At 39.5% G+C, this 24,793-nt stretch overlaps 1 protein-coding gene across 4 annotated transcripts in view; it reads right to left on the reverse strand.

Moving 5' to 3' along the window:
• Positions 1-847: 847 nt before the first annotated feature.
• SNX16 (sorting nexin 16) overlaps positions 848-24,793 on the reverse strand; it is a 30,887-nt gene continuing 6,941 nt past the window's right edge. For 3 of the 4 annotated variants that reach the window (XM_061606948.1, XM_061606831.1, XM_061606917.1), the window contains exons 2-8: positions 23,302-23,754; positions 22,194-22,280; positions 19,731-19,879; positions 10,469-10,538; positions 4,333-4,469; positions 2,929-3,048; positions 848-2,360 (exon numbers count right to left, since the gene is read on the reverse strand). In XM_061606948.1, the coding sequence (XP_061462932.1) occupies positions 2,252-2,360; positions 2,929-3,048; positions 4,333-4,469; positions 10,469-10,538; positions 19,731-19,879; positions 22,194-22,280; positions 23,302-23,673 (1,044 nt within the window). In that variant the 5' untranslated portion in view covers positions 23,674-23,754 and the 3' untranslated portion in view covers positions 848-2,251. Of the gene's footprint in view, positions 2,361-2,928; positions 3,049-4,332; positions 4,470-10,468; positions 10,539-19,730; positions 19,880-22,193; positions 22,281-23,301; positions 23,755-23,959; positions 24,037-24,793 lie in introns of those variants that run through there. The other variant, XM_061606984.1, reaches the window with a different exon arrangement.

The following is a 24,793-nucleotide window of genomic DNA, read 5'->3' on the forward strand; positions in this document are numbered from 1 at the left end:
TTAGTATTGATCAGTGACGCAATTCTATAGCAAGACTGTTAGCCTCCACACACACACACACACACACACACAAAGTTAGGTCATCATTCATTTCCAGAAAGGCAGATTAATAATATCCAAGCAGTGAGAAGCAAAGTCTCATTGCTGGGAAGATAGGCCTGTTATGGGGGTAGGTGGCAGTGGAGGAAGAGAAGGTGGAAGACAGACATTTCACCATGAGAAGGTAGGCCACACGGCATGGGGTTTTATGACTCTCAGAGTAATCAGAGATTGGTTGATGGGCAAGGCAAAAAGAACTTTCCAACCTAACTAGTTTTTATTGCATACTCCCCACATTCACACTGGTGAGTGCAGAAATAAACAAGTGACTGGAATGGTGCCTAGCTGTTTGCTGTGTTTTCAAATCAGGTTGTAATGGGAACAGTACAACTGCCAGGGGTAATATATAAAAATCTCCTTTGAGATGTTTTAATAACATAGAGATAAAGATTGTAATAAAATTGATAAAATATGTTAATATTTTAAGCAAATACTAAACTTCCACACACCATGACACAGGAACATAGGAAGCTGCCTTATACTGAATCAGACCATAGGCCCATCTGCTCAGTACTGTCTCCACTGAGTGGCAGTGGCTCTCCAAGGTGTCTGGCAGGGTTCTCTCCCAGCTCTACTTGGAGATGCCAGGGATTGAACCTGGAGCCTTCTGAACGCAAAGCAGATATTCTGCCACTGAGCTATAGACCTTCTCCCATGGAATGGAGATTTTAAAAGTCGATGAGCAAGTTAGTTGTACTCTAGACTGTTAAACCAAGCACTGTTTTTCAACAGAAGACCCGAAAAGATGTTGTCATGTTCAAAGGTTTATTTGTCCCAGATGGCTTTATACAGTTCTACAGAAATGTTTGCCCTTACACCCTAAAATACAAAGCAACCATTGAAATTGCCAACACATGAGACTGTGGGTAAACAAAGAAGTGGGTGGCACAGAGAAACAAAAGCGGCATTCTTCCCAGTTGAAGAGCAGACAAAACAAGGCACTTTCAGCAAACTGCTGAGCAGAACGTTTCTGAAGATTCCATAGAGCAAACACACACTATTATAACCTCTGTAACAAGCAAAATACAAAAAGGCACTACAGTGCAAACCAATCACACCTTTCCTCAGTCCAGAGGTCCAACAACAACAACAAAAACATAGCCAATGAACTTGGCACAAGATTTTATGTTTGTTTTAAAGTGCATTTTTGGGTTTGATACATTTAAAACAAGGGTGTTTTGAAGCTTATAGCACATTCCTGGTTGTACAATATTCTAAAATACACACACATACTGCAATTACATTTAATCCAATTATTTAACTGTGCAAAAGAAATATGGCTTAAACACATATTTATAACATACACATCTATTTATAGTATACATATTTTAAACAACGTGCTTAGACATTAGTAACAAAAGTAAGAGGTAGTGTTCTTTATATAAGGCAAAGTTTTTATTTAGTGATTATGTGGCTGTGTGGCAAAGATGTCATGGGATTTAAAGAAAAACAGTTAAACGTTAAATCAGCTTTTAAATTGTTTTCAAGTGAAGGTGAATATCCACAGTGTGTCTGAAGTCTACAGTTTACTTCATTGATATTTTTTCTGCCTCATATAAACCAATCCCACTTCCATTTCTGAAATATTTAATTCCGGTACTGCAAGCTTTCCTAGTTTATTGCATTAAAATTTACATATTACTTATTTACATCTATGACTTTAAAAACCACAACAAATCATATTTTTTCTAAGGCCAGATGGCAGACTTATATTTTCCAGAGCAAAAGTTACGCCTATATAAAAATCTGAAAATCCAGATACCAAAAAGCCGCTCATACAAAATATGCGATATTAACAGGAAGCGTGTGATAATACAACATGCCACGATTGGTACCTACATATGTGACACTTATGGTTTACACAGAAGTACATATAATTATATACATCACTTACCCTTCTATGAATAACTTGACCTGACCTTAACCAGAGCTTTTCATATACTGTATTAATATATCTCTCTCTAAAAGCTAGGTAATGTCTGAGTCAAAGCAGCACTGATATCCTTCCTATGCCAAAAGTTTCTCTGGATTGGTTTATGTAAAAATTCAAGTTGTGCCTTCTCAACTTCTGCTTTACAGCTACTATATACTTTTCTTCAATGTGTTCAACACATTGACTTGTTTACACTACTGTAAAAGCAGGTGGCAGCATTTACATCTCTTCATCAGCAGTATATGCTATCTCAGCAACTTCAATTTCTGGCACATAGCTTTCAGCCAATGAACTGTTCCAAGATGTTTCCCGATTCTTTTTTTCAGAACTGTAGGGACAGATCAATATATTTGTCATGCAAAGTCTACTGGATGATTTCGTTTCTATCTCAAGATTCTGATCATCACAACATTTGAAGAGTTAATCCCTTTACTACAAGTATATAAAGAAAGACACTTACCCCCCAAATCTGACAGGCCTATTTTCAGGTTTCTGGACTTGTGCTTTATCTCATTTATTAGTCACATTTATTAGTCATCTATTATTATTTTTAGACTTTTTAGTTGCTTGTTACTCAAAGGTCTCTAAGAGACTTACACCACATTTAGGTTAAGGTGGATCATGTTCAACCAGGTTTATCTACGTGTAACTTCTTTAGCAGATCTCCTGCTGAAGAGGTATCACCCTCAACTATTCTCCTTTTAAGCTCAATTTGGCGCAAGGACCTTCTGAAGGGGAGAAAACTATAGGACAACACAAGAGCATATACATAATATTTTTGGATTGCAGTTTGTACCATCTATAATGAATGGACCTTTCACAGCAGTACATCACTTAAGACTGCAAGTGAACTGCATTTCAGAGAATAAATTTAAAATAAAACTTATTTAATTTACCGATTGTCTTCTTCCAGAGTTCCTTGATCTGCCTCTATAGCAGATGATTCCACTTCTCCACTGCACTCACTCTCTTGTCCTGACAACTTACGAGACTTCACTTTTCCTAAGTTTAAAACCCTGTAATAAAGTCAAGATATACTTAGGATACAATAGGTTGGATGAAGAGTGCCATGTTCACAAATAGAACAGCTCTATCCATTTACAGAAACAAGGGGACAAACCATTTTTGCTGATTCTCCCTTCTCCCTGTGCTGCTTCTCATGTGGGTTTGTGGGAGGGTCTCTTTGCCCTTTGGTGGAGCAGAGCTTCCAGGGGCTCAGAGGGAAGGAGGAATCAGTGGAAATTGCCCCCCGTGCTGCTTCTTCCAACATAATTGGTTCTTCCAACAGAATTGGAGCTCCCACTGAACATTAGTTTCAATCCAACACAATATATTGAAGCTTCAAATTAATGAAAAAGCACCTGAGCAGAACTTCCTTAGAAGACTTTCTAGACATAATTATATTTTCATTCCTCTATTAACTTTAAGACACAACCTTTGATACTGAAATACAAATCAGCAAATAATTTTCATTACAATTGTATCAAATTCTTAAAAATGCTTCAACATACTATTTATCCAATATGCACTGGAAGTCTGATCATATTAGACACTGAAAAATGAAAATATTAGAAACCAGATTACAAAATAAAACAGGGTGTTCTACCACTATGTTTTTTGGAAAGCCGTTTGTCTGAGATACATTTGGACACCTCTTAAGATATCGTAACTGAATGTTCCATGATGGTTTCTGAGATGAAGGAGCAAATAAGTTTGGATGCAATGCCATTTTGAAAAGATGGCAGACTGAAACTCTCAGAACTGCACTGATTTTTTGGTTTCTTAGAATTCTCGAGCCATCCTGGGTACAAGGCTGCTGGTATTTTATAAAGTTAACAATTTCATTCATTTCACCAGATTTAAAGCTCATGTCTACAGTAAAACAGAAAGAGGCCCCACTCTTAGTAATTACTTAACATTCTCTTTCTGTGAAATTGCTATTTGGAAATGGCAAATTATGCTGCTGCTCCTCCCCTTGCACCTCTCAAAAATAAGATTGTGGACATGCTATACTTGGCCTGCATCAGCCTCTACAGCTGGGGTCAAAAAGTGTCACACACATATTCAGGTGCTTCTCTGCACACAACAGGACTTTCCGTTTCCTTTTTAAACTTCAGTTCTTCAAAATTATGAAAGAGGCTACACCAGAGTTGTCTCCTGGCTTTCAGGAGAGAATTGTGAGGGTGGAGTTGCAATAGAAAGGTAAGCTTTCATAAATGCATGAATAAGTGCTCAGTGTTTTAGGGATGATTTTTTTAAAAGAACTGCAGTCTAGTTTCAAGCATTTTCTTTCCACCTACTGAATTCTTTTCTCCATGGCATCTATATACACTTCTTTTTCATTTAATAATTTTTTCAGAGCTTCCATCTCTTTTTGTTTTTCAGCAAGTTCCTTTTGCAGACGGTAGTTTGTTTCTTCTAGTGTCTCGCAGAAAGCCTAAGAAAAAAATTAACAATAGTTTTGTGTGAGAAATGTAAAGACTTGATTCTGATGACATTCTTCTCTTGTGTATGGCTTCCCTACTGTAATTTTTAATTATCATAAAGCTGATAATTAAATCCAGGCTTTCTTACACTGAACATTTTTCTGTGGCAGGAATGAAGTCCCAAGCTGCCACACTTTTTTGTGTGAGACAAAAAGCCTCATGGCATACAACAAGATGGCTCACACAGGGATTGTCTCATCCCATATTTCAAACTATTTTCAGAATGGCAAGCTGTGACCTCCACATGCAGCTGAGAATATCTGCATGACCACCCACCATAGTTGGGTATACATGCATTCTGTAGCAACTTTACCATTTCCCTGGCACATAAAAACAACCATGAATTAGTTGTACAGAACTAGGAAAACACATGGGAGCTACTGTGCCATGAACTGAAAAACGTTGCTTCTGTTGCAAAATCTTACAGCAGCAGCAGCATAACTGCCATGAAACGCATCTCCACAAAAGAACAAATTTTAGATTGAAAGTGGCGTCATTTTGGGGTCTTTTTCTGTTAACGCTTGATAAAAGAGCATAGGTGGGACTCACTCTAATTACCTGAGATTACATCCTTAATCTCTTGCTACATTTATTTTTATTTTATTTTATTATGTGCCTGGGCGGGAGGATAGGGTATTGGGAGGGGGGACCAGAGGGGGCCCCTGTTAGCGTAGTGACGGGTAATGGGAGGTATGGCGTTGTGAGGAGGACATGCCGGTTGAGGGGAACTCGGCCCAGACAATTGGTGGCTGTACCGTGTTCCGGTCCTCCCCACATCCACAGGATTGCTGGTAGTTCTATCAGCCAACTCTCGGATCTCCAGTTGCTGCTTCTTAATGCCAGATCGGTAAATAATAAAGCTTCCCTCATCCATGATTTAATTGTGGATGAGGCGGCCGATCTGGCGTTTATTACTGAGACATGGGTGAGCGATCTGGGAGGCATTAATCTCTCCCAGCTGTGCCCACCTGGGTACTCGGTTCAGCATCTGGGTAGATCCGAGGGTCGGGGAGGGGGAATCGCTGTGGTCTATAGAAGTTCCATCCCTCTCATTAGGCACCCTATCCAGGTAGCTAATGGTCTGGAGTGTCTCCATATTACGTTGGGTCAGCGAGACAGACTGGGAATACTGTTGGTGTACCGTCCACCCTGCTGCCCAGCAGCCTCCCTAACTGAGCTGATGGAGGTGGTCTCGGGTTTGGTGTTGCGATCCCCCAAATTTATGGTATTGGGGGATCTCAACATTCATGCCGAGACCGCTTTGTCTGGGGCGGCTCAGGACTTCATGGCCTCCATGACAGCCATGGGGCTGTCTCAATTTGTTACTGGCCCTACGCATATTTTGGGGCACACTCTAGACTTAATTTTTGCTACTGGAGCAGGGGATGGTGATCTGGGAGTGAGGGATTTTACATCTATTCCTCTGTCATGGACAGATCATCGCCTATTGAGGTGTAGGCTCACAATGTTTTCTCCCCTCTGCAAGGGTGGAGGACCAATTAAGATGGTCCGCCCCCGGAGACTAATGAATCCTGAAGGTTTTCAGAAGGCTCTGGGGAGTTTTCCGGCTGATAAAACTGACGCTCCTGTCGAAACCCTGGTCAATCTGTGGAATACGGAAATGACCCGGGCAGTTAACACGATCGCCCCGGTGCGCCCTCTCCTCTGCAGAGCTCAATTGGCTCCGTGGTTTACCCCGAAGCTAAGAGTGATGAAGCAAGAAAGGAGACGGCTTGAGTGCAAATGGAGACGAACTCCCGACGGCTGTGGTCTTGCACTTGTGAAGATCTCTACCAAGCTCTATGTGAAGGCGGTGAGGGCAGCGAAGAAGCAGTACTTTGCTGCCTCCATTCAGTCATCTTCTAACCGCCCAGCGGAACTTTATAAGGTTGTTCGGGGACTTTTACACTCTGGTCCTCAGAACGCAATAATACCATCAATAGCCCGCTGTAATGAGTTTGCGAGACACTTCCAAGATAAGATCACAAACATCCGCCGGGACCTTGACTCCAATATTGTAGCAGTTGAGCCTAATGAGGTGTCCGGAGCACAGTCCTGTCCTGTTTTATTGGATGAATTTCAGTTGGTTCAGCTCGAGGACGTGGACAAGGTGCTTGGACAGGTGCGGGCGACCACTTCTGCTCTGGATCCTTGCCCCTCATGGCTAATAAAAGCTAGCAGGAACGGAACAGCCGGATGGGCCAAGGAGGTGATCAATGCCTCTTTACGAGAGGGAGTGGTACCACCCTGCCTGAAACAGGCGGTGGTGAGACCGCTCCTAAAGAAACCCTCCTTGGACCCTGAAAATCTTGACAACTATAGACCGGTAGCAAATGTTCCGTTCCTGGGCAAGGTTTTAGAGCATGTGGTCGCTCACCAGCTCCAGGCTCTCTTGGATGAAACTGATTATCTGGATCCATGTCAATCGGGCTTTCGGCCGGGGTTTGGTACAGAAACTGCCTTGGTCGCCCTGTATGATGACCTCTGTCGGGAGAAAGACAGAGGGAGTGTAACTCTGTTGGTTCTCCTTGATCTCTCAGCGGCTTTTGATACCATCGACCATGGTATCCTTCTGGGACGTCTTGCGGACTTAGGAGTTGGAGGCACTGCTTGGCGGTGGCTGTGCTCCTACCTCAAGAATCGTCTCCAGAAGTTGGTGCTTGGGGAGCATTACTCGAGTCCCTGGATACTCCAATATGGGGTCCCACAGGGTTCAGTTCTGTCCCCCATGCTCTTTAATATCTATATGAAGCCGCTGGGCGAGGTCATTAGGAGATTTGGAGTGCATTTCCAGCAATATGCTGATGATACGCAGCTCTACTTCTCCTTTTCATCTTCTTCAGGTGAGGCTGTTAATGTACTAAACCACTGCCTGGCCGCGATAATGGACTGGATGAGAGCTAATAAACTGAGACTCAATCCTGACAAGACTGAGATGCTGTTGGTGGGGGGGCTCTCTGCCCAGATGGTTGATGTCCGACCTGCCCTAGATGGGGTTACACTCCCCCTAAAGGAGCAGGTCCGTAGTTTGGGGGTCTTATTAGATCCGCTCCTGTCACTGGAGGCTCAAGTAGCCTCGGTGGCACGGAATGCGTTCTACCAGCTTCGGCTGGTAGCCCAACTACGACCCTATCTGGATAGGGAGAACCTTGCCACAGTTATCCATGCTCTGGTAACCTCTAGATTGGACTACTGTAATGCACTCTACGTAGGGTTACCTCTGAAGACGGTTCGGAAACTTCAGCTGGTGCAGAATGCTGCGGCCAGAGTTCTTACTGGGACAAAAAAATTTGATCATATAACACCTGTCCTGGCCCAGCTGCACTGGCTACCAATATGTTTCCGGGCCAGATTCAAAGTGTTGGTTCTTACCTATAAAGCCCTTAACGGCATTGGACCGCAATACCTGGCGGAACGCCTCTCCCGCTCTGTACCTACCCGATCGCTGCGCTCGACGTCGAAGGCCCTTCTCCGTGTCCCAACGCATAGGGAGGCACGGAGAACGATAACTAGAGCTAGGGCCTTCTCAGTGGTGGCCCCCGAACTATGGAATGCCCTCCCTGATGAGATACGCCTGGCGCCTTCTTTGTTATCTTTTTGGCGCCAGGTAAAGACCTACCTCTTCGCCCAGGCATTTTAAAAATTTTAAAATTTGAATTTAAAATTGAAAATTTTTAATTATGTTTTATTGTGTATTGTATTTACATTGTATTTAATATATTTACTTGTATTTTAACCTGTTTTATTATGCTGTACACCGCCCTGGGAGCTTATTGCTATAGGGCGGTCTAAAAATGTAATAAAATAAATAAATAAATAAATAAAATGTAGCCTTGCTGCCACTAATGTAGCCTTGCTGCCACACCACAGTATTCTATAAATCCCCCCCACCCCAAAGCTCTGAAGGTCAACCAGCAATTTTCTCAATCATAAACAAACATTGCAATTGTTGTGAAGCCCCCCTCCCCAAGGCACCAGATTTTAAAAGGGGTTTTTTTTGCCGTGTTCTAGATCCCAAGATTGCATTTCAGCAAAGAGATCAGGGTATGTTTAACCCATACTTTGACTGGTCAGCCGGTCAAACAGAGTTTTGTAGGGCACACAGCTATACTATTGAGATCCCATCTACTAGCAATGAATATATTTCCCTCCTCCACTTCTTCTATTTTTTATGTACATAAGAAGTTCTGTAGCTGTAAGACCCCCTTTACTTACTGTGAAGTATTATGCAAGCAAAAACATTTTGTGCAGGAAATTTAGAGAGCATGGAGTAAGGGCTTATAATTCTTTCTCTTTAAGAGACAGCCTTCAGTTAACAATGAGTTTACATTTCATAATTTATCACTAATTTGACCAGCAAAAGAACCTATGTAATTTGGCAGTGATCCTCATTTGGTATTGTTGCACATTCAATTAATCATGCATTCACAAGGAGCTGGTACAAACATAATGCTCCCAAAACCTTAACTGTGGAACAATTCTGAAAGCATCCATAATTTGCTATAGCCAAAATTAATAGGAAATAAAGAACATAAATAACACCATACTTTATACTTTTAAGTTATAACAGTTTTAAATTTGTTCTTTAAATCCGTAGGTGAAGTGTATTTAGTATCTGGAAATTAATTGCCAGCTATATTCAAAATGTCTAATTTACAGTAATTTAACCAAGTCTTTGAATTGGACATATTAACATCATGCATTATGAACCAGCCTGTTGCTTGGCTTATCTGTTGGAAGTGATCCAAAGAAGCCATATTGTTATTCTGCATGTATTCAGCAAGTCTTATATTTCTAATATGACACTTTTAAGTTCAGAAAGCCAGTTAAACGAGTTCTGCACAATTTGTAAAATCAGATGCCCAAAGTAGACAAGAATAGGTTACAATCTAGATAAAATATCCTATGTTAGGCAGAATGATGATATAGCAATAAGACCAAGCAGCATAACAGATAAACCATGGAAATACACATATTAAAATATGTGACCAAATATTTTTTCATAAATGACAAGCCAGTGAAAGAAAACACTAAATTATGATCAGAGGACTGGAAACAAAGCCCAGTGAGGAGAGACTGAAAGAAATGAGCATGCTTAGCCTGGAGAAGAGAAGACTGAGGGGAGATATGATAGCACTCTTCAAGTACATGAAAGGTTGCCACACAGAGGAGGGCCGGGATCTCTTCTTGATCGTCCCAGAGTGCAGGACACGGAATAATGGGCTCAAGTGGCAGGAAGCCAGATTTCGACTGAACATCAGGAAAAACTTCCTAACTGTTAGAGCCATACGACAATGGAACCAATTACCTAGAGAGGTAGTGGGCTCTCCGACACTGGAAGCATTCAGGAGGCAGTTGGGCAGCCATCTGTCGGGAATGCTTTGATTTGGATTCCTGCATTGAGCAGGGGGTTGGACTTGATGGCCTTATAGGCCCCTTCCAACTCTACTATTCTATGAAATTAAGAAGACAGAGTAAGAGCAGTACAGATAAAGCAAAAGGATCACATGCCAGGGGTAGGTTTTAGACAATGCATCAAATCTGAGTCATCAAGAATTCTATGCAAGGCAGAATATACGATATTGAACACTTGGAGATTTAGAAAAACTAAATGAACATATTCAAAAGAAATTGTGGAATTATTTCATACTACTGTATTCCCCCCCCGCCCCCAATCTTCTTAGTCTTTAGTGATCTCTGCTTCATTGCTGGCTCTATCATCCTGCAATTGGGTGGCTTGTTGTGTTAATGTACAGTCCATACATTATTAATTTGATGCCCTTTTCTGTGTGGCAGACATGTATATTTTATGGCTATGGTAAATTTTTTTTCTACTAGCTGAAAGAGAATAGATGTCTATCCTGTTATAAAGGCACCACGTGACAAATCTCATAGGTAACAGTGCAGTTAAGAGTATTTTTTTCTAATAAAATTACTGCATTATACTTACCCTACTCTCTTCGAGGCTATCAAATGGTCCTGGTGGATCATCCAAACAAAGAAACTCCCTCACTGCAAGACTTTGAAATAAGAAAGAAAGAAGTTGGTTTTGAAACAGAACTACCAAAGTTAGTGAGAAATCATACAAAATGCAATGCTTCTCTGACAAAGAGCAAATCAGACCCCTGACCAATGTTCTCATATTACTGAATTACAAATGGTACATTGTAAATTTGCTCTGCATGGTATTTTATTTTGAAACACTAAAACTCAAAATCAATTATTGTAAGGCGATATTGGTTTTATGTTGGGAAATGTTTGTAAGAAACATAAAAAACTGAAACATGTTGCTTGCATAAGTATTCAACCCCCACACATTAATATTTGGTAGAGCCACCTTTTGCTGCAGTAACAACTTTAAGTCTTTTGGGGTAGGTATGTACCAGCTTTCTACAGTGTCGGAGGGATTTTGGCCCATTCTTTTTCGCAGATTCACTCCAGGTCGTTCAGGTTGGTTGGATGCGGCGTGTGGACTGCAATTTTCAAAGAGTGCCACAGTTTCTCAATGGGATTGAGATCAGGACTTTGACTGGGCCACTGTAGGACATTCACCTTTTTGTTCTTGAGCCGCTCCAGTGTTTCTTTGGCCTTGTGCTTAGGATTGCTGTCCTGCTGAAAAGTGAATTTCCTCCCAAGCTTCAGTTTTTTAGTGGATTGAAGCAGGTTCTCTTGCAGTATTTCCCTGTATTTTGGTCCATCCATTCTTCCTTCAATTTTAACAAGATGCCCAGTCCTTGCTGATAAGAAGCATCTCCACAGCATGATGCTGTCACAACCATACTTCACTGTAGAGATGGTGTGTCTTGAGGCATGGGCAATGTTAGGTTTGCGCCACACATAGTGCTTTGAGTTTTGGCCAAAAAGCTCTATCTTGGACTCATCTGATCACAAAACCTTTTCCCACATCACAGCTGGGGCACTCATGCTTTCTGGCAAACTCCAAATGTGCTTTCAGATGGTACTTTTTGAGTAACGGCTTCTTTCTTGCCACCCTTCCATACAGGCTAGTGTTATGCAGAGCTCTCGATATGGTGGACTGGTGCACCACTACTCCACTCCCAGCCACTGAACTCTGTAGCTCCTTCAAAGTGATTGCTGGCTTCTCTCACAAGTCTCCTTGTTTGAGAGCTGAGTTTTGAGGGAAGGCCTTTTATTGGCAGTGCCTGGGTGGTGTGATGAAGTTTCCACTTCCTGATTATTGATCCAACTGTGCTCACTGGGATATTACTTGGATATTATTTTGTACCCTTTTCCTAATCTATGCATTTGTATTGCATTATCTCTCACTTCTGTAGAATGCTCTTTGGTTTTCATTTTCTTTCAGATCCACAGCTTGACCAATGATCCTTCGACAGTTGGGTTTTAATCCTGACAATGTGACAGCAACTTCAATGGTTCACAGATGGAGGCCAACGGTAAGGTAACTGTGTCCACGATAGGGCAATTTCTTTCATCTGGGTAAACTGGGAGCTTCCATAGCACAGGGGTTGAATACTTATGCAAGCAGCATGTTTCAGTTTTTATGTTTCTTACTAACATTTCCCAACAAAAAACCAATGTCACCTTACAATAACTGATTTTGAGTTTCAGTGTTTCAAAATAAAATATCATACAGAACAAAATTACAATGTAGCATTTGTAATTCAGTAATATGAGAGCATTGGTCAGGCATCTGATTACTTTTGCAAGGCACTGTATATTTTAGTTACCTGGCATAAATAAATGTTTTCCATACAATTTTACTTTCCCCAGTTATGGATATTTTCCAACGAAAGTGTGAAGTTGTTTGAAACAAGACAGTCAGTGTAAAGTTTTTTTAAAAAAATGTTTAGTTGATACTAGATATAAAAAATGATTAAAACTCTTCAGATTTGTTTTATACTGGAATGAAATACAAAATGACAACAACCAGGGTTAAAAAACTGCTAACTAATCTCATATCCCAATGGAGGCTTTGAATTCAGCAAGTCTTTCCCAAATAGCAGATTTCACTACACTACATAACAAACTGCTTTTGAAACCTAGGGGGATGTCAAAAGCAGCTCAAATTTAAAACATCTTGCTCTTCAAAAGGAAAAGTAAGAAGATATAAGTTGCTTTATGAATATCCAATGGGATCCTACCCATGATCTAACTCAGGTGTGGGGAACCTTTGGCCCTCCAGATGCTCTTGAACTGCAACTCCCCTCAGCCCCAGCAAGAATGGCCAATGACCAGGGAAGAAGGGAGTTTTAGTTCAGCAACATCTGGAGGGCCAAAGGTTCCCAACACTTGCTCTAAATGAATATTAATAATAATTGTCCATAAGCCTCTGCCCAGAACATTGCTCTACCTGTACACCAAACTCAACTATCCACCTGTGCCTCTGGGGTCAATAAGGGGAAGAAGGTAGAGAAGCTTTTATAAATTTACCAAGAATAACTTAACACTACTATACGCTGGAAGATGAGTTAGATTTTTCTCAAGTCCACAGAACTACTTCTTAATTGTCAATGTTCTGAATGCCAAGTCTCTCTTGTTCAACACACTTTTGACTAGAACAGGGATGATGAACCTTTGGCACTCCAGATGTTGCTGAACTACAACTCTCATCATCCCTGCCTATGGGCTGTGCTTGCTGGGGATGATGGGAATTGTAGTTCAGCAACATCTGGAGTGTTGCCACCCCTGGACTAGAAGTTGTACAAGTCAATTGTGTGGAAGTATTGCTTCTGAAAATATTAAACTAAGACTCCAATCAAACATGTAAACCATCATGCCTACTGCTTGAAAGACAATAGAAATGGAGAGAACTTCACATGGCAAATAAATTGCATGAGGAAACTCTTCACACAATTTTGCCAGTTTCTATATGCCAAGTAAATTCTCCTTTTTTGAACCCAGGACACTAGTCTGCTGAAAAGTTCCAGAGCAACGGTCTACGTGAGTTAGACCTAACAGAACTTTATATTATTAAACACAAAGAAATGTTGCCGCAAATTATTCTATCATCGAATCTGTAGGATTCCAGATTTGTCAGTGTGTGTGAGAGAATATGGTGTTTCCCCACTCATAAAATTTATGCAGCCAAATGAACCATATCAAAAAAAACAGAAACAATGCTTCTTTGCTTCATTTGATAGTTACACCAAATGACCCTTTCCAAACAGTTTTATTTACAGTAGGCCTTCTTTTCATGGTTGAACTGCTGTTTTGAAAAGATGTGGAATGAGGTTGCAAATGGCCATCTCAGAACAGCTTATTATATGAAAGCATTGTTGCTCACCATTTGTCCTCTTTAAATCCATTTCACTTGTTCTGTAACACATTTAGACTCAACTACTGAGTTTAAGGACAATTCTGATAGTATTAAACTACAAAATGTTCATCTTGTGACCAATGCTATAAAGCTTTTACATGGAAGAATGATAAAATGTGTTGCCATTGCATCCAAGCACTTATTAAAAGATATATAAATATCAATTGTTTTTTTATAGCCTTGTTTACTATGTACCCAAGAAACAAAGTTCTTCATTCATTAGGGAAAAAAGGGAGGATTCAAGTGTATTGTTTTGTTAAGTATATTACACACACAGTTGAGAATAAGCTAAAAATATAGTTTTATAAATGTAATTCTCTTGGCCAAAGGCAACACACCTCTCCAAATACCAGATGTTGGGGACAAACAGCAGAAGAAGATTGCTGCCTTCATGCCATACTTGAGAGCTTTTTAGAATCAGCTGGTTGGCAGCTGTTGAAAAGAGGATGCTGGATACCTGGTTAGATCTAGGCTAAAGCAAGGCTTTTCTTATGCTCCCATAAGATGTTTATATTATTAGGATTGTGATGCAAATGTTTTTTTTTTGTTGACAAACACATTTAGGACTTCACTGGAGGACTTCAGGGAAGGGGGCAGCAGTACTGGCTTCATCTCCTCATTTCAAACCATAACGGTTGCACACAGGGAAGGGAAATTTATTTTTAACTTGCAGTTTTTGAACATGCAAAGGTTCTGACGCAGAACTAAGCATTACTACTCTAGCTCCATTTGTACTAAATTGGGCAAAATGACAAAAGCAGAAAGCATGCTTCTTCTACAGAAAGTTGCAACTACAGTAGTAGAAAACACACATACACACACTTTTTTACTCTATGGTAAGTCATGAACAGCAGAGCACTGAATCTCATTTTTAGAATTTGCTCCAGGATAGGGTGGAGCCACAAGTGACTGTGGCCCAAGCCTGTCAGAAGAATAAATAATCCAAGCATCTGTTTTACAGGTTTAACACCTTTCTCCAGATTCCACAATATGCAAAAATGTATATTCATAAACAGATAAAAGGGAATAGTCTTCCCTGAGCCAAGTCTATTTATGCCTTCAGTACATGATTTCTGCAATGTTTGTTTTTGATATTTATTGGTGAACTTATCTATCTATGAAGAAAAGATCATTCTGATGAGGATGATACTTTAGGGAGCAATCCAACTGATGGGCAACTGACAGAGGAGCCAGTAGAAAGCTCTGTGGGATCCTCCCCCCGCTAGGGAGCCGCTGGCCCAGCTGAACGCTGGCTCTGTCAGAATCATTGCACACGGGCTGGCTGGAAAGCACTGGCTCTGGCCAACAGGTCTCCCAGGGAGTAAGTGCTCCCCTTAGACCTGAATGGGATTAAAAAGAGTTTGGCCAGTGGAGTTCAAGCAGGGGTTGGGACTCCGGGGAGGGGTCTGAATGCAAGAAAGGTCTCACCCCATGGCTCCTTCCCCACCATGTATTCAGAATGCCCCATTTTCGGGCCTTCCACCAGCTTCTGCTGGACCGCCATCCACCAGGAAGGACCCCCGGCTGGGAGGCTCCTGGCAGAACCATGTCTCTGCTGTGGTGGAGGGCTGCTACTGGCAGAGCCCGGTGGAAACCAACACAGCCAGGAGCCTCCTGGCACTGCCGGACATCCAACTCACCCCAGCCTATTAGAAGGGCGAGTTGGATTCCTCCCTTAGTCAGAAATATTATGTACAGTTTTTTTTTTTTTACAATAATTTTTATTCAAATTTTCATAAAACATAGAAAACAAAATCATAAAACATTCAAAGACAAAAAACAAAACAAAACAAAAATGATTAAACAATAAAATAAAATAAAATAAAATGTTGACTTTTTCATAAATGACAAGCCAGTGATATGACAAGCCATATCAAATCAGTTATAGGTCTACAATATATAACAATCCTGTCTCTTAAATCATATTATAAAATCACTTTCCTCCAGTAGTTATCTTAATTAATCATCAAATCTCATAAACATTACTTTATTCTTTCCACAAAAAGTCAAAGAGAGGTTTCAATTCTTTAAGAAATATATCTATCAATTTTTCTCCAAATAAACATGTCAATTAATCCATCTCGTTAATAATTATAATAATCTTATTGTCATAACCATAGTCCAAATAAACATTTCGATTAATCCATCTCATCAGAATCTGTTAGGTCCAATAATTTCAATAGCCATTATTCCATTATCCCTATTAGTTCCATCTTCCATCTTCAATAGTCCTGTTAAGTCCAGTAATTTCAGTGTCCAATCTTCCATTATCAGTATTCCATAATAATCTTGCTGTTGTAGCCATAGTCATATAATAAGAGTCTGATGGGAATTTCCTCTATCCCAAATATTTTCTTGCCATCCATTCTGAATAAGTTGCTGAAATACTGTTGTAAAGTCATATCTGTGTTCTTCTTTTTTACAAAATGCACTGGCTCATCTCTTAAGAGTTTTTCCATTGTCACATGGCTGCAATTAATTCCATAGATTTTCTCTATATCAAGCTCCATCACATCATTCCAGTCCAGAAGATTATCCAAGCCATTGATAACTTTATCTCTAATATCTTCATTAATTTCTTCAGAGATAACGTTAAATTCCAAACAGTAGATTTTATTTCTAAAATCCATAAACTCCAGATCTTTTTCCAATTCCACATTTGTTCCAATCTCCAGGGCTTGTATCTTCCCTTTATTTTTTCTTTTCTCATCTCTGATCTCATTCTCCTCTCTCACAGGGTCCCCTATTTCTTTAAACTCCTGCGTCATTTTGCTCAGTTCAATTTTCAGCTCCTTACTACCCTGTCGCAGGGTTTGTTTCGTTATCTCAATCTCATCCATTATTTTCTGAAACATAATTACTTCCAGATTCTCAGCCACTTTCTTGATTGCCATTTTTAAAACCACGAAAACAAAGCAAAACAAAAATAAAGAAGAACCACTTCTTATTTCAGCAACAATTGGGTTAATATTCCAGGCTTGATGACATCACAGTATAAACAGAGCAACCTGCCTTATCTCTCTTGTGCAAGAATGCAAAACAAATTTAGTTCCCAGCATCAAAACAGTTAGTGGCGTCGTGAAGAAGCAGATTCGTCAAAATAAAATAGACCAAAAAAAGAATAGTCCCAGACAATATAATATTCCTCAGAATAGAAATCAGGAATAGAAATCCCTCTTCTGTTTATTATCTTTAGAATGCACTTCCAGGACAGCTTTTTGCGACAGAAACAGAGATAAGCTGTTAATTTCGTGAATAACAGAGAAGAGCTATATCTCACCCAGAAGTTGTCCAAAGCCGATCAATCTGACAAATCTCCTTTTGCTGCAACAATTTAAACCAAGTAAAAAAAATAATAGAAAGAAGGGTGCTTGCCTGTTAGTCCGTTCTCTCTTTGAAGAAAAGATAAACGTATCGCTTAAGCAGATAGAGCTTGTTAGAAAGTCCGTCCGGCATTGTTGGCTGGACCTTATCTCATAAATTAATGAAATCCAGTCCTCCCAACAAAAACAGGCTTTGAGGTTGATCTCTACGTTTCTCCCTGCCCGGGAGAAATTTCATCAGTCAAAAAAAAAAAATGTTCTGACTGATTTATATCTGAATAAGCTTCTTTTGAGGCGGGAGCCCGTCCCAAAAGCAGGCACAAGCGAAGTCACCCTTCCCGGAAGTCCAGAAATATTATGTACAGTTTTAATGTACTCACATCTATGGCATTAATGCTTATTTTTTCAACTGATGTTATTGCTAATAAGGTGATAGTATAAGATCAATACGTTCACAGTGAACTGAGCTAAATGGGATTTACTTCTGAGTAGGCATGCATAGATTGCACTGCAAAGATGTAGCAAATATATTTAGTAACATGCAGCATGAGGTCCTTCCATCCAAGATTTTTTTTAAAAAAAAAAGAAAGACAGGGTACTAACAAAATCTCAAATGAAAGCAATTAATGGGGAAATAATCAATGTATTATTAAGATACAATATAAAGTGAAGAATTTCACTAATGAAATCCCATTTGACATAGGGTCGAAAGAAGTGGCTCACACGGTCTTGAATAAGTGTCACTGCTCTGCATGCCAGAAAGAAATCATTAATGAGAATATTTATCCTGGTATAAGCAGCACACGTTTTATTGAGAGATTTAGAAAGCTACATATACAACTTCATTAACAGTGCAAGTCAACTATTGATTTCAACATTAATTTCTTCCTCAGAAGTTAAAAGTGATAAAAAAATTAGTTTATTCATTGCGTCACAGGAAGTTTCAGAACTTTTTTTAAAAAAAGTCACACAAACAGCATCTCATCAACACTATGTAGTACAAGCCCTTAGCTGAACTGTGTTCTCCAACATATTCTGGAAGAGTTCTGTACAGTTGTTACTTAGAGTTACTAGCGCAGCAACTAAGTTTCAGTGACAGATCTCAAACATGCTATCAGATGGCACAAATTTCTAGAAGCAAAAGGTCAAGAAGTTCATATATAGCAGCTGATAGCAAATAAAAGTACTTGCCAAGGGAACACCACTTCCTCTGTCACTAGTTTTTCAGTTGCTGTATGAAGCAAAGATGACTAACCTGTGGCTCTTGAGATTATGCTGAACCTCCACTCTCCTCATCACTAACCATTAGCCATACTAGCTGGATGGGAGTAATAGCTCAACAACAACTGGAGGGCAACAGCTTGGCCACTCCTGTACTGAAGCATATAACAAGAGTGGCAAAGATGTATGTTCTCTGACCGATTTCTGATCCATTGAGAAATTCCTGTTACTTGCATCTTCTAAGCCTGTCAAGGCACTCAGGACTCTACTACAATTAGCCATCCGTAACCAGCTACCGTTAACAAAACAAACATATTGAACCAGAACACTGCAGCTTCAGGGTTTGCATTTAAAATTCAACGTACTGCCAAAAAGCAAACTCCTTGGAACATACGTAGTTCAGGATTGTGTAATACAAGAGGTTCTACTAAAAGTAAAAAAACCCGCTACATGAGTTAGACTGAAATGCCAAGCTCTAAAGCATTCATACAACGATATCCTCAAGATGACCAGTCTTAGAAAATATATAACAAATATAGGCAGGATGAAAGGAATTCCATTCAAATCCAAAGGTTTGTAACGTAGAGTACACACTGCCAAAAAACAAACAGTATTTATTTTCATGTATTTATTTAAAGATTTTAAAACCACCCTTTGGGGTACAATGAAATTCCTGTACATCACACTGTGATGGCAAACAAGACATAATACTATATAAAACTAGAAAATTGAAAGCCCATTAATACCCTTAAAATAAGCAGTATCAATTAAACAAATGCACAACAAACTAATCAAATGCCTCGTGAAATAAAAAGGTGCTCATTGGATGCCAGAGGTTTACCAGGGAGAGGACCTATCTGATCTCAGCTGGGAGGAAGTGCCACAGAACTGGGCCCACAATACTGAACATATGGCTCCTGGATACAAGCCGCGCACTTGAGCCATAGGGGACCATTAACAGCGACTCCAAAGACTTCAATGATCAGGCAGGGATATAAGGAATTAGGTGGTCCTTAAGGTATCCTGGACCCAAGTTGTTAAGTACAGTACCTTGTAAATTAATACAAGAACCTTGAACCTGGCCCAGTAGCACATGAGCAACCCATGCAAGCTTTTAAGCATTGGACTTATATGCTGGTGGTAGTCTGTCCCCACCAACAGTCTAGCTACAGCATTCTTTACTCACAGAAACAAATTCAGTTATTCATAGTCAGATTCTGGAAAAGTAGGAATGCAACTCAGAATGATGGACAGGAGAGCTCAAACCAACTACTGTATTAACAAAATACTGCAATACCTAAACAGGGACTTACTCTTTTGTTACAATGTTACGATAATGCAAAAGATAGATGAGGGAGAGAACAACTTACCAGTTGGCAATGTCTTTGTGAGCTACTAAGTTCTGTAAGAATGCTTGGAGCCCCAGCTGTCTATCTTCCAGAAAATCAGGATTGTAATTATCCTTGAACCAGCGCTTGGGTGGAAGTGCCAATCGAAAACCAGGAAACATATCTTTGAGCTGAAAAAGTAACCAAGGAAGTCATGATAATAAGGAAGGAACGACATTTTCTGTACAGATAGAGATAATACAGCACTAAGCTTGTTTTCGGGTTGCTCTCCCTTTGCCTCAGATTCATGTCCAATGGGTTCCATGTCAAGCTGGTTTGAAGTGTAGCATTGCAGATGTTAAGTCCTGAACTCCTACACAATATGTAAAACCAAGATGCACTTGGTGTGGTTTCTGAATGGCTTTCCAGATACTATTTAAAAGTACTGCTTCTCACAGTTCAATTGGACAGATTACATGCCACTTCAACAGGAGGCTCTGCAGCAGCCCAGTTCTTAAGGAGGAGACCTGGGCACTTAAACAACATATCTGCAAATAATTTCCCAGAACACAATCCCTTTGCTTTGCCACACCCACTGCTTCATTTTAAGAGTATTCTATGTATATACATATTCCTACATATTTGCATTAGCAAGCACAGGAATTGCGCAATGGCTGCATCTTACTTCTTGTTCTATCAAGTACACACTCCCTCCACCCTTTACATACAGTAGGGCCCTGCTTTCCGGCGTTCTGCTGATATGGCGACTTTCAATCAGGGGAAATTCCCCGTTTTAAAGCCGATTTTGCCGTTTTGTGGCATTTTGGCGCGATGCAACCTATTAAAGTCAATGGGTTCTGCTTTACGGTGATTTCCGCTTTACAGCGGGGGCCTGGTCCTTAACCCGCTGTATAACCATGTTGGCTTTGTAGTGTGCTAGAGTTCCCGGATGTTTCCCATACAGAGTCCCGGTCTGTTCTTTTTCCGCCTTATTCCAGCGAGAATCCACAGATACACAGGCGCAGGTTTTTGGGAAGAGCTTTATTTAGTTGCACAACGTTCTCGGTGACATAATGGTACACACATATGCCATACACTTACTTCGACACCTCTCCGACTCCAACAACCCCCCCCCCCACTACTTACTGTTTCCTGTTTCCATGCTTTATTGCCCTTGGGCTGATTAGGGCTCATTATGTCCAGCTGTGTGGCTGATGCAATGGTTAACCCTTTCATTCCGTTTTATTCTTTCGGAAGCAACATAGCCCAACAAAGCAGGGCCCTACTGTAGAAGGATACCAATAGTAGACTTTGGCCATAAAGACATCTAGTAACAATGCTGTTTTGGCCATAAAGACATCTAGAGGCAATGCTGACTAGACTACCGAGCTATGCTATTTAGGAAACTGAAAAAGATTTGTGTTAATGTCACACCTGCACAATGTGTATAAAAGTCTGAATAACTTTTGCTCCTAAACAGAATATACTCAGATTTAAAAAAACAAACAGCTACTTGCTACATAATAAACTCTTAAAAGCCTCATTAAGATGCCTGCTGAAACCTTTCTTATTGCAACAAATCTATCCAGACAAAATTTAGTTTGTTTTCTAAACTGCTGATTTTGTCTGTTTTATATTTTACATTGTTTTATGTACATTTTTAAGCAATTCATATTTTTTCTAAATAAATCAATAATAAATAAAAAGTTACCTGTAACCTCATGTTATGAACCTAGCATTACTTCTGCAATTGTTCAGAAATTTATAGAAGCAGAAGGCACAATAGTGTTGGTTTTGCCATGTGACTACCTCTACAGAAGGGTATAGCTGCAACTTGGTAAGCTTTTAAGCAGCTATCGTGCGACTAGTAATTCAATATTATTTTTATTTTATTTATTATTAAATTTATATACCATCCTTCCTCCCGAAGGAGCCCCGGGCAGCACATATTACAAAACAATTTAACAGCAACAAAAAGAAAAGTATTTTAGAAACATTCTAAAACACAGTTACAGTTTGTTCAGCAGTTTGAGCAATGCTTTGGTTCCAGTTTACCATACATTTTACAGCCTTCTCTAGTATTAATCTGGTTAAAACTGATTAACAGAAAAATGAGGAAGTTCTTCCAACCATACTATAGAGGACACATTTTTAGAAAATCGCTTACATGTAGTATTTCTGGCAAGTAAGGAAGGTATTCTTCCACTCCCAATGTAATCCTCACAACAGCCCTATGAGGTAGGTTAGGTACAGAAACACTGACTGGTCCACAGTCACCCAGTGACTTACCAGTTCTTGTTGTTATATGCCTTCAAGTTGATTATGACTTATGGTGACCCTATGAATCAATGACCTCCAACAGCATCTGTTATACCAATTCTACGGTAACATAATTTTTAGTGCTTTTCTCATTCTAACTTTCCAGTGTAATTTATGAAGGATGGAAACAAAAAAGCTAATCTGATACTTTAATAGCTGGAGATCTTGGCCTGTCAAAGTGTATACCTTATCATTAAGCCTTGAGAAGTCCGTATACCTTCTGAAAACTACCCAGTTTTCCTCTGGATTTTTCTTTACAAGGATTTTGTAAACCTGTAACAAAAAATTATTAAAGCAGTTTCAAAAAGTCGTGTGAGCAGTTCAGTCTACTCATACTACACTGTAATTATTGGAAAGTGGAAATAACACTTGTTCCCTTTCTGAAAGAATAGTTATCAAAGTTTGAAAAATGAACCAACACTTCTTACAGATCTAGGACTGGTATTATTTTACTACTCTCAGGAAAAAAACAATTCATGGAACTCAGATTTTCTATTTTAAAACTATTGTCACAAACATAGCATACTTAATCAGAATCATCCCGCTGATTTGAATGTTCATGCTTCCCAGTAAATATAGTTAGGATTAAAAATTTAATTTATTTATCGTAATGTGAATATGCAAGCAATTTCCATTGAAACATTATGGTGCATGGCAATAATTTGCAATATTAATTTATGATTATTCAAATGAAAAGGAGAATTCATTGGGCAATATCGATTTAGTATCTAAGCTACAGAATATGTGTCTTTTCTACTTCCCTTGTGACTAACAGTGTAACCTGATACATGTCTATCTGGAAGTATCCCATTGAGTTCAATGGGTCTTACTTCCAGATAAGCGAGTATAAAATTGCAGCTTAGATTACCAGAATTCCTTGCCTGCACTTAAAAAAGTGTTACTTATCCAGAACAACCACTTCAAACACACAGTCTTACATGTCCTCAATTGTTGGAATCCAGCTCCTGACTGTCAAAAGTAATTAACGCTACTTTATGTAATTCCAGCCAAGGTGAAGTTACCCATGTGTATAAAGCTGAGCAAGACTATCATTTGCAGAACTGAAAGCATTTATAATTTTTAGAAGCTCAACAGTACTGAAATCAGCAATTTTTCTACAAGTGTGGACAGCTTTGTATAGCAGGAAATCAAAAGCCATTAAAAGAAGTCAATGAATCCCATACTGGTTTATAGTACTTACTGCAAAGCTAGATTAGTATTTGTAAGGATTCTGTGACTCTTTAAACAATGGGGTACTAGTCAAAATTCATGAAGGAAAAAAAGCACAACTTACAGTGAATTTGGCCCTCTCTTCCATCACCTCATAACCTAGTATTGTTGGTGTAGCAGGCCGATCTTCCCAGCTCCCGGAGTCCATATTTTGTTCAGTATCTTCTGAAGGTTGTGTGCAGTATTCCATAGATGTGCTTGTACCTATAAATTTAGTCCTAACAAGTGGGCTATTACAAGGAGATGAAGTGGCACCAATTGCATCAGGGACACTCATCTTTTTAAAACTGCCGTTAGAAGAGTCCTCTAGTTGCACTTTTGAAGAATTTGAACATGTTGAAATGCTCCCAAGAGATGATCTTCTTTGGTTTCTATTTGTGGTAAAACTAGTAGAACTTCCTATAGGTATTGGAACAGGAACATATGGAGTAGCCATCCTTCATTAACAACCTTAAGAGAGTTTATACTTCTTAACTGTAGAATTTAAGAAGCTCTCATTCACTTTCTCTTCAGTTATCTGGAAATAGGAGAAAGTAGACTTTTAAACAAACCCATTTAGACATTCCCATAATGTTAAAACAGAGATTCCTAGTAGGCAACAATAAAGCATGGAATGATTTCACATATAAATGCAAGCCGGATAAGATTTCTACAAAACCAGAATATAATTCAGCATTGCTATATATCATAAAGCCTTATAAAATGCTTCAGTATGTTCTCACATCACATGTAGCAGACAGGACTGGGTCAAAATCATCCTTAACCATGACAGCATCTTCTGCTTCATCCCTGTCAAATTATTTCAATCCCCATTGCTGTCCTCATGTTGCCATTATCTCTCATCTCCTATCATTTGTTCTGATGTACAAACCCTAGGTTAATAATAGTAAGGGGAACATTAAATAGTGCAACATAAAGCAGTATTCCAACATGGTAAAAATCATCACTAAAATAGAGAAATATAAACACGAATGAATAGATTTTAGTTGTACAGTAGGGCGCCACTTTACGGCGCTTCGCTTTAAGGCGCTTCGCTAATGCAACAGTCTCAATTGGACGCAATTAGACTAAGGCCCCACTCATGCGGCGCTTGTTCTGCTTTTACGGCGGTTTTTGGGCATAGCGCCATTCTATTCAATGAGTTCCGCTTTACAGTGGGGGTTCAGAATGTAACCTGCGGTATGAGTGAGGCCCTACTGTAATTTATATATTAGAAAGACAAAAGGAAAGATGTGAACATTGTCCTCACTACTCATAAGCATAGCAGCAGTTTTGATGTTAGAGACAGAATTGACAAAAGATAACAGAATTTAAGAAAAAGTAAAATAGTTCTTTATATGCATATTTTACAGTGTTGTAAAACCTAGGTATCAAAGTAACCCTACTGTGAATGAAACATTACTACTTGGAAGACTCTAGCATCTTTTGAACTAGCATATACAGAAAGCAACAGCAGCCAGAATAGTCATTTTGATAAGATGTTAAGTAAGGAGGAAGTGTGTTCATTTTCAATGAGTTGGCTCTTTGATGTATTAAAGTTTAATATAGTTCTACCA

This window comes from Rhineura floridana, chromosome 1 (assembly GCF_030035675.1).
Source record: "Rhineura floridana isolate rRhiFlo1 chromosome 1, rRhiFlo1.hap2, whole genome shotgun sequence".
Classification (NCBI taxonomy): Eukaryota; Metazoa; Chordata; class Lepidosauria; order Squamata; family Rhineuridae; genus Rhineura; species Rhineura floridana.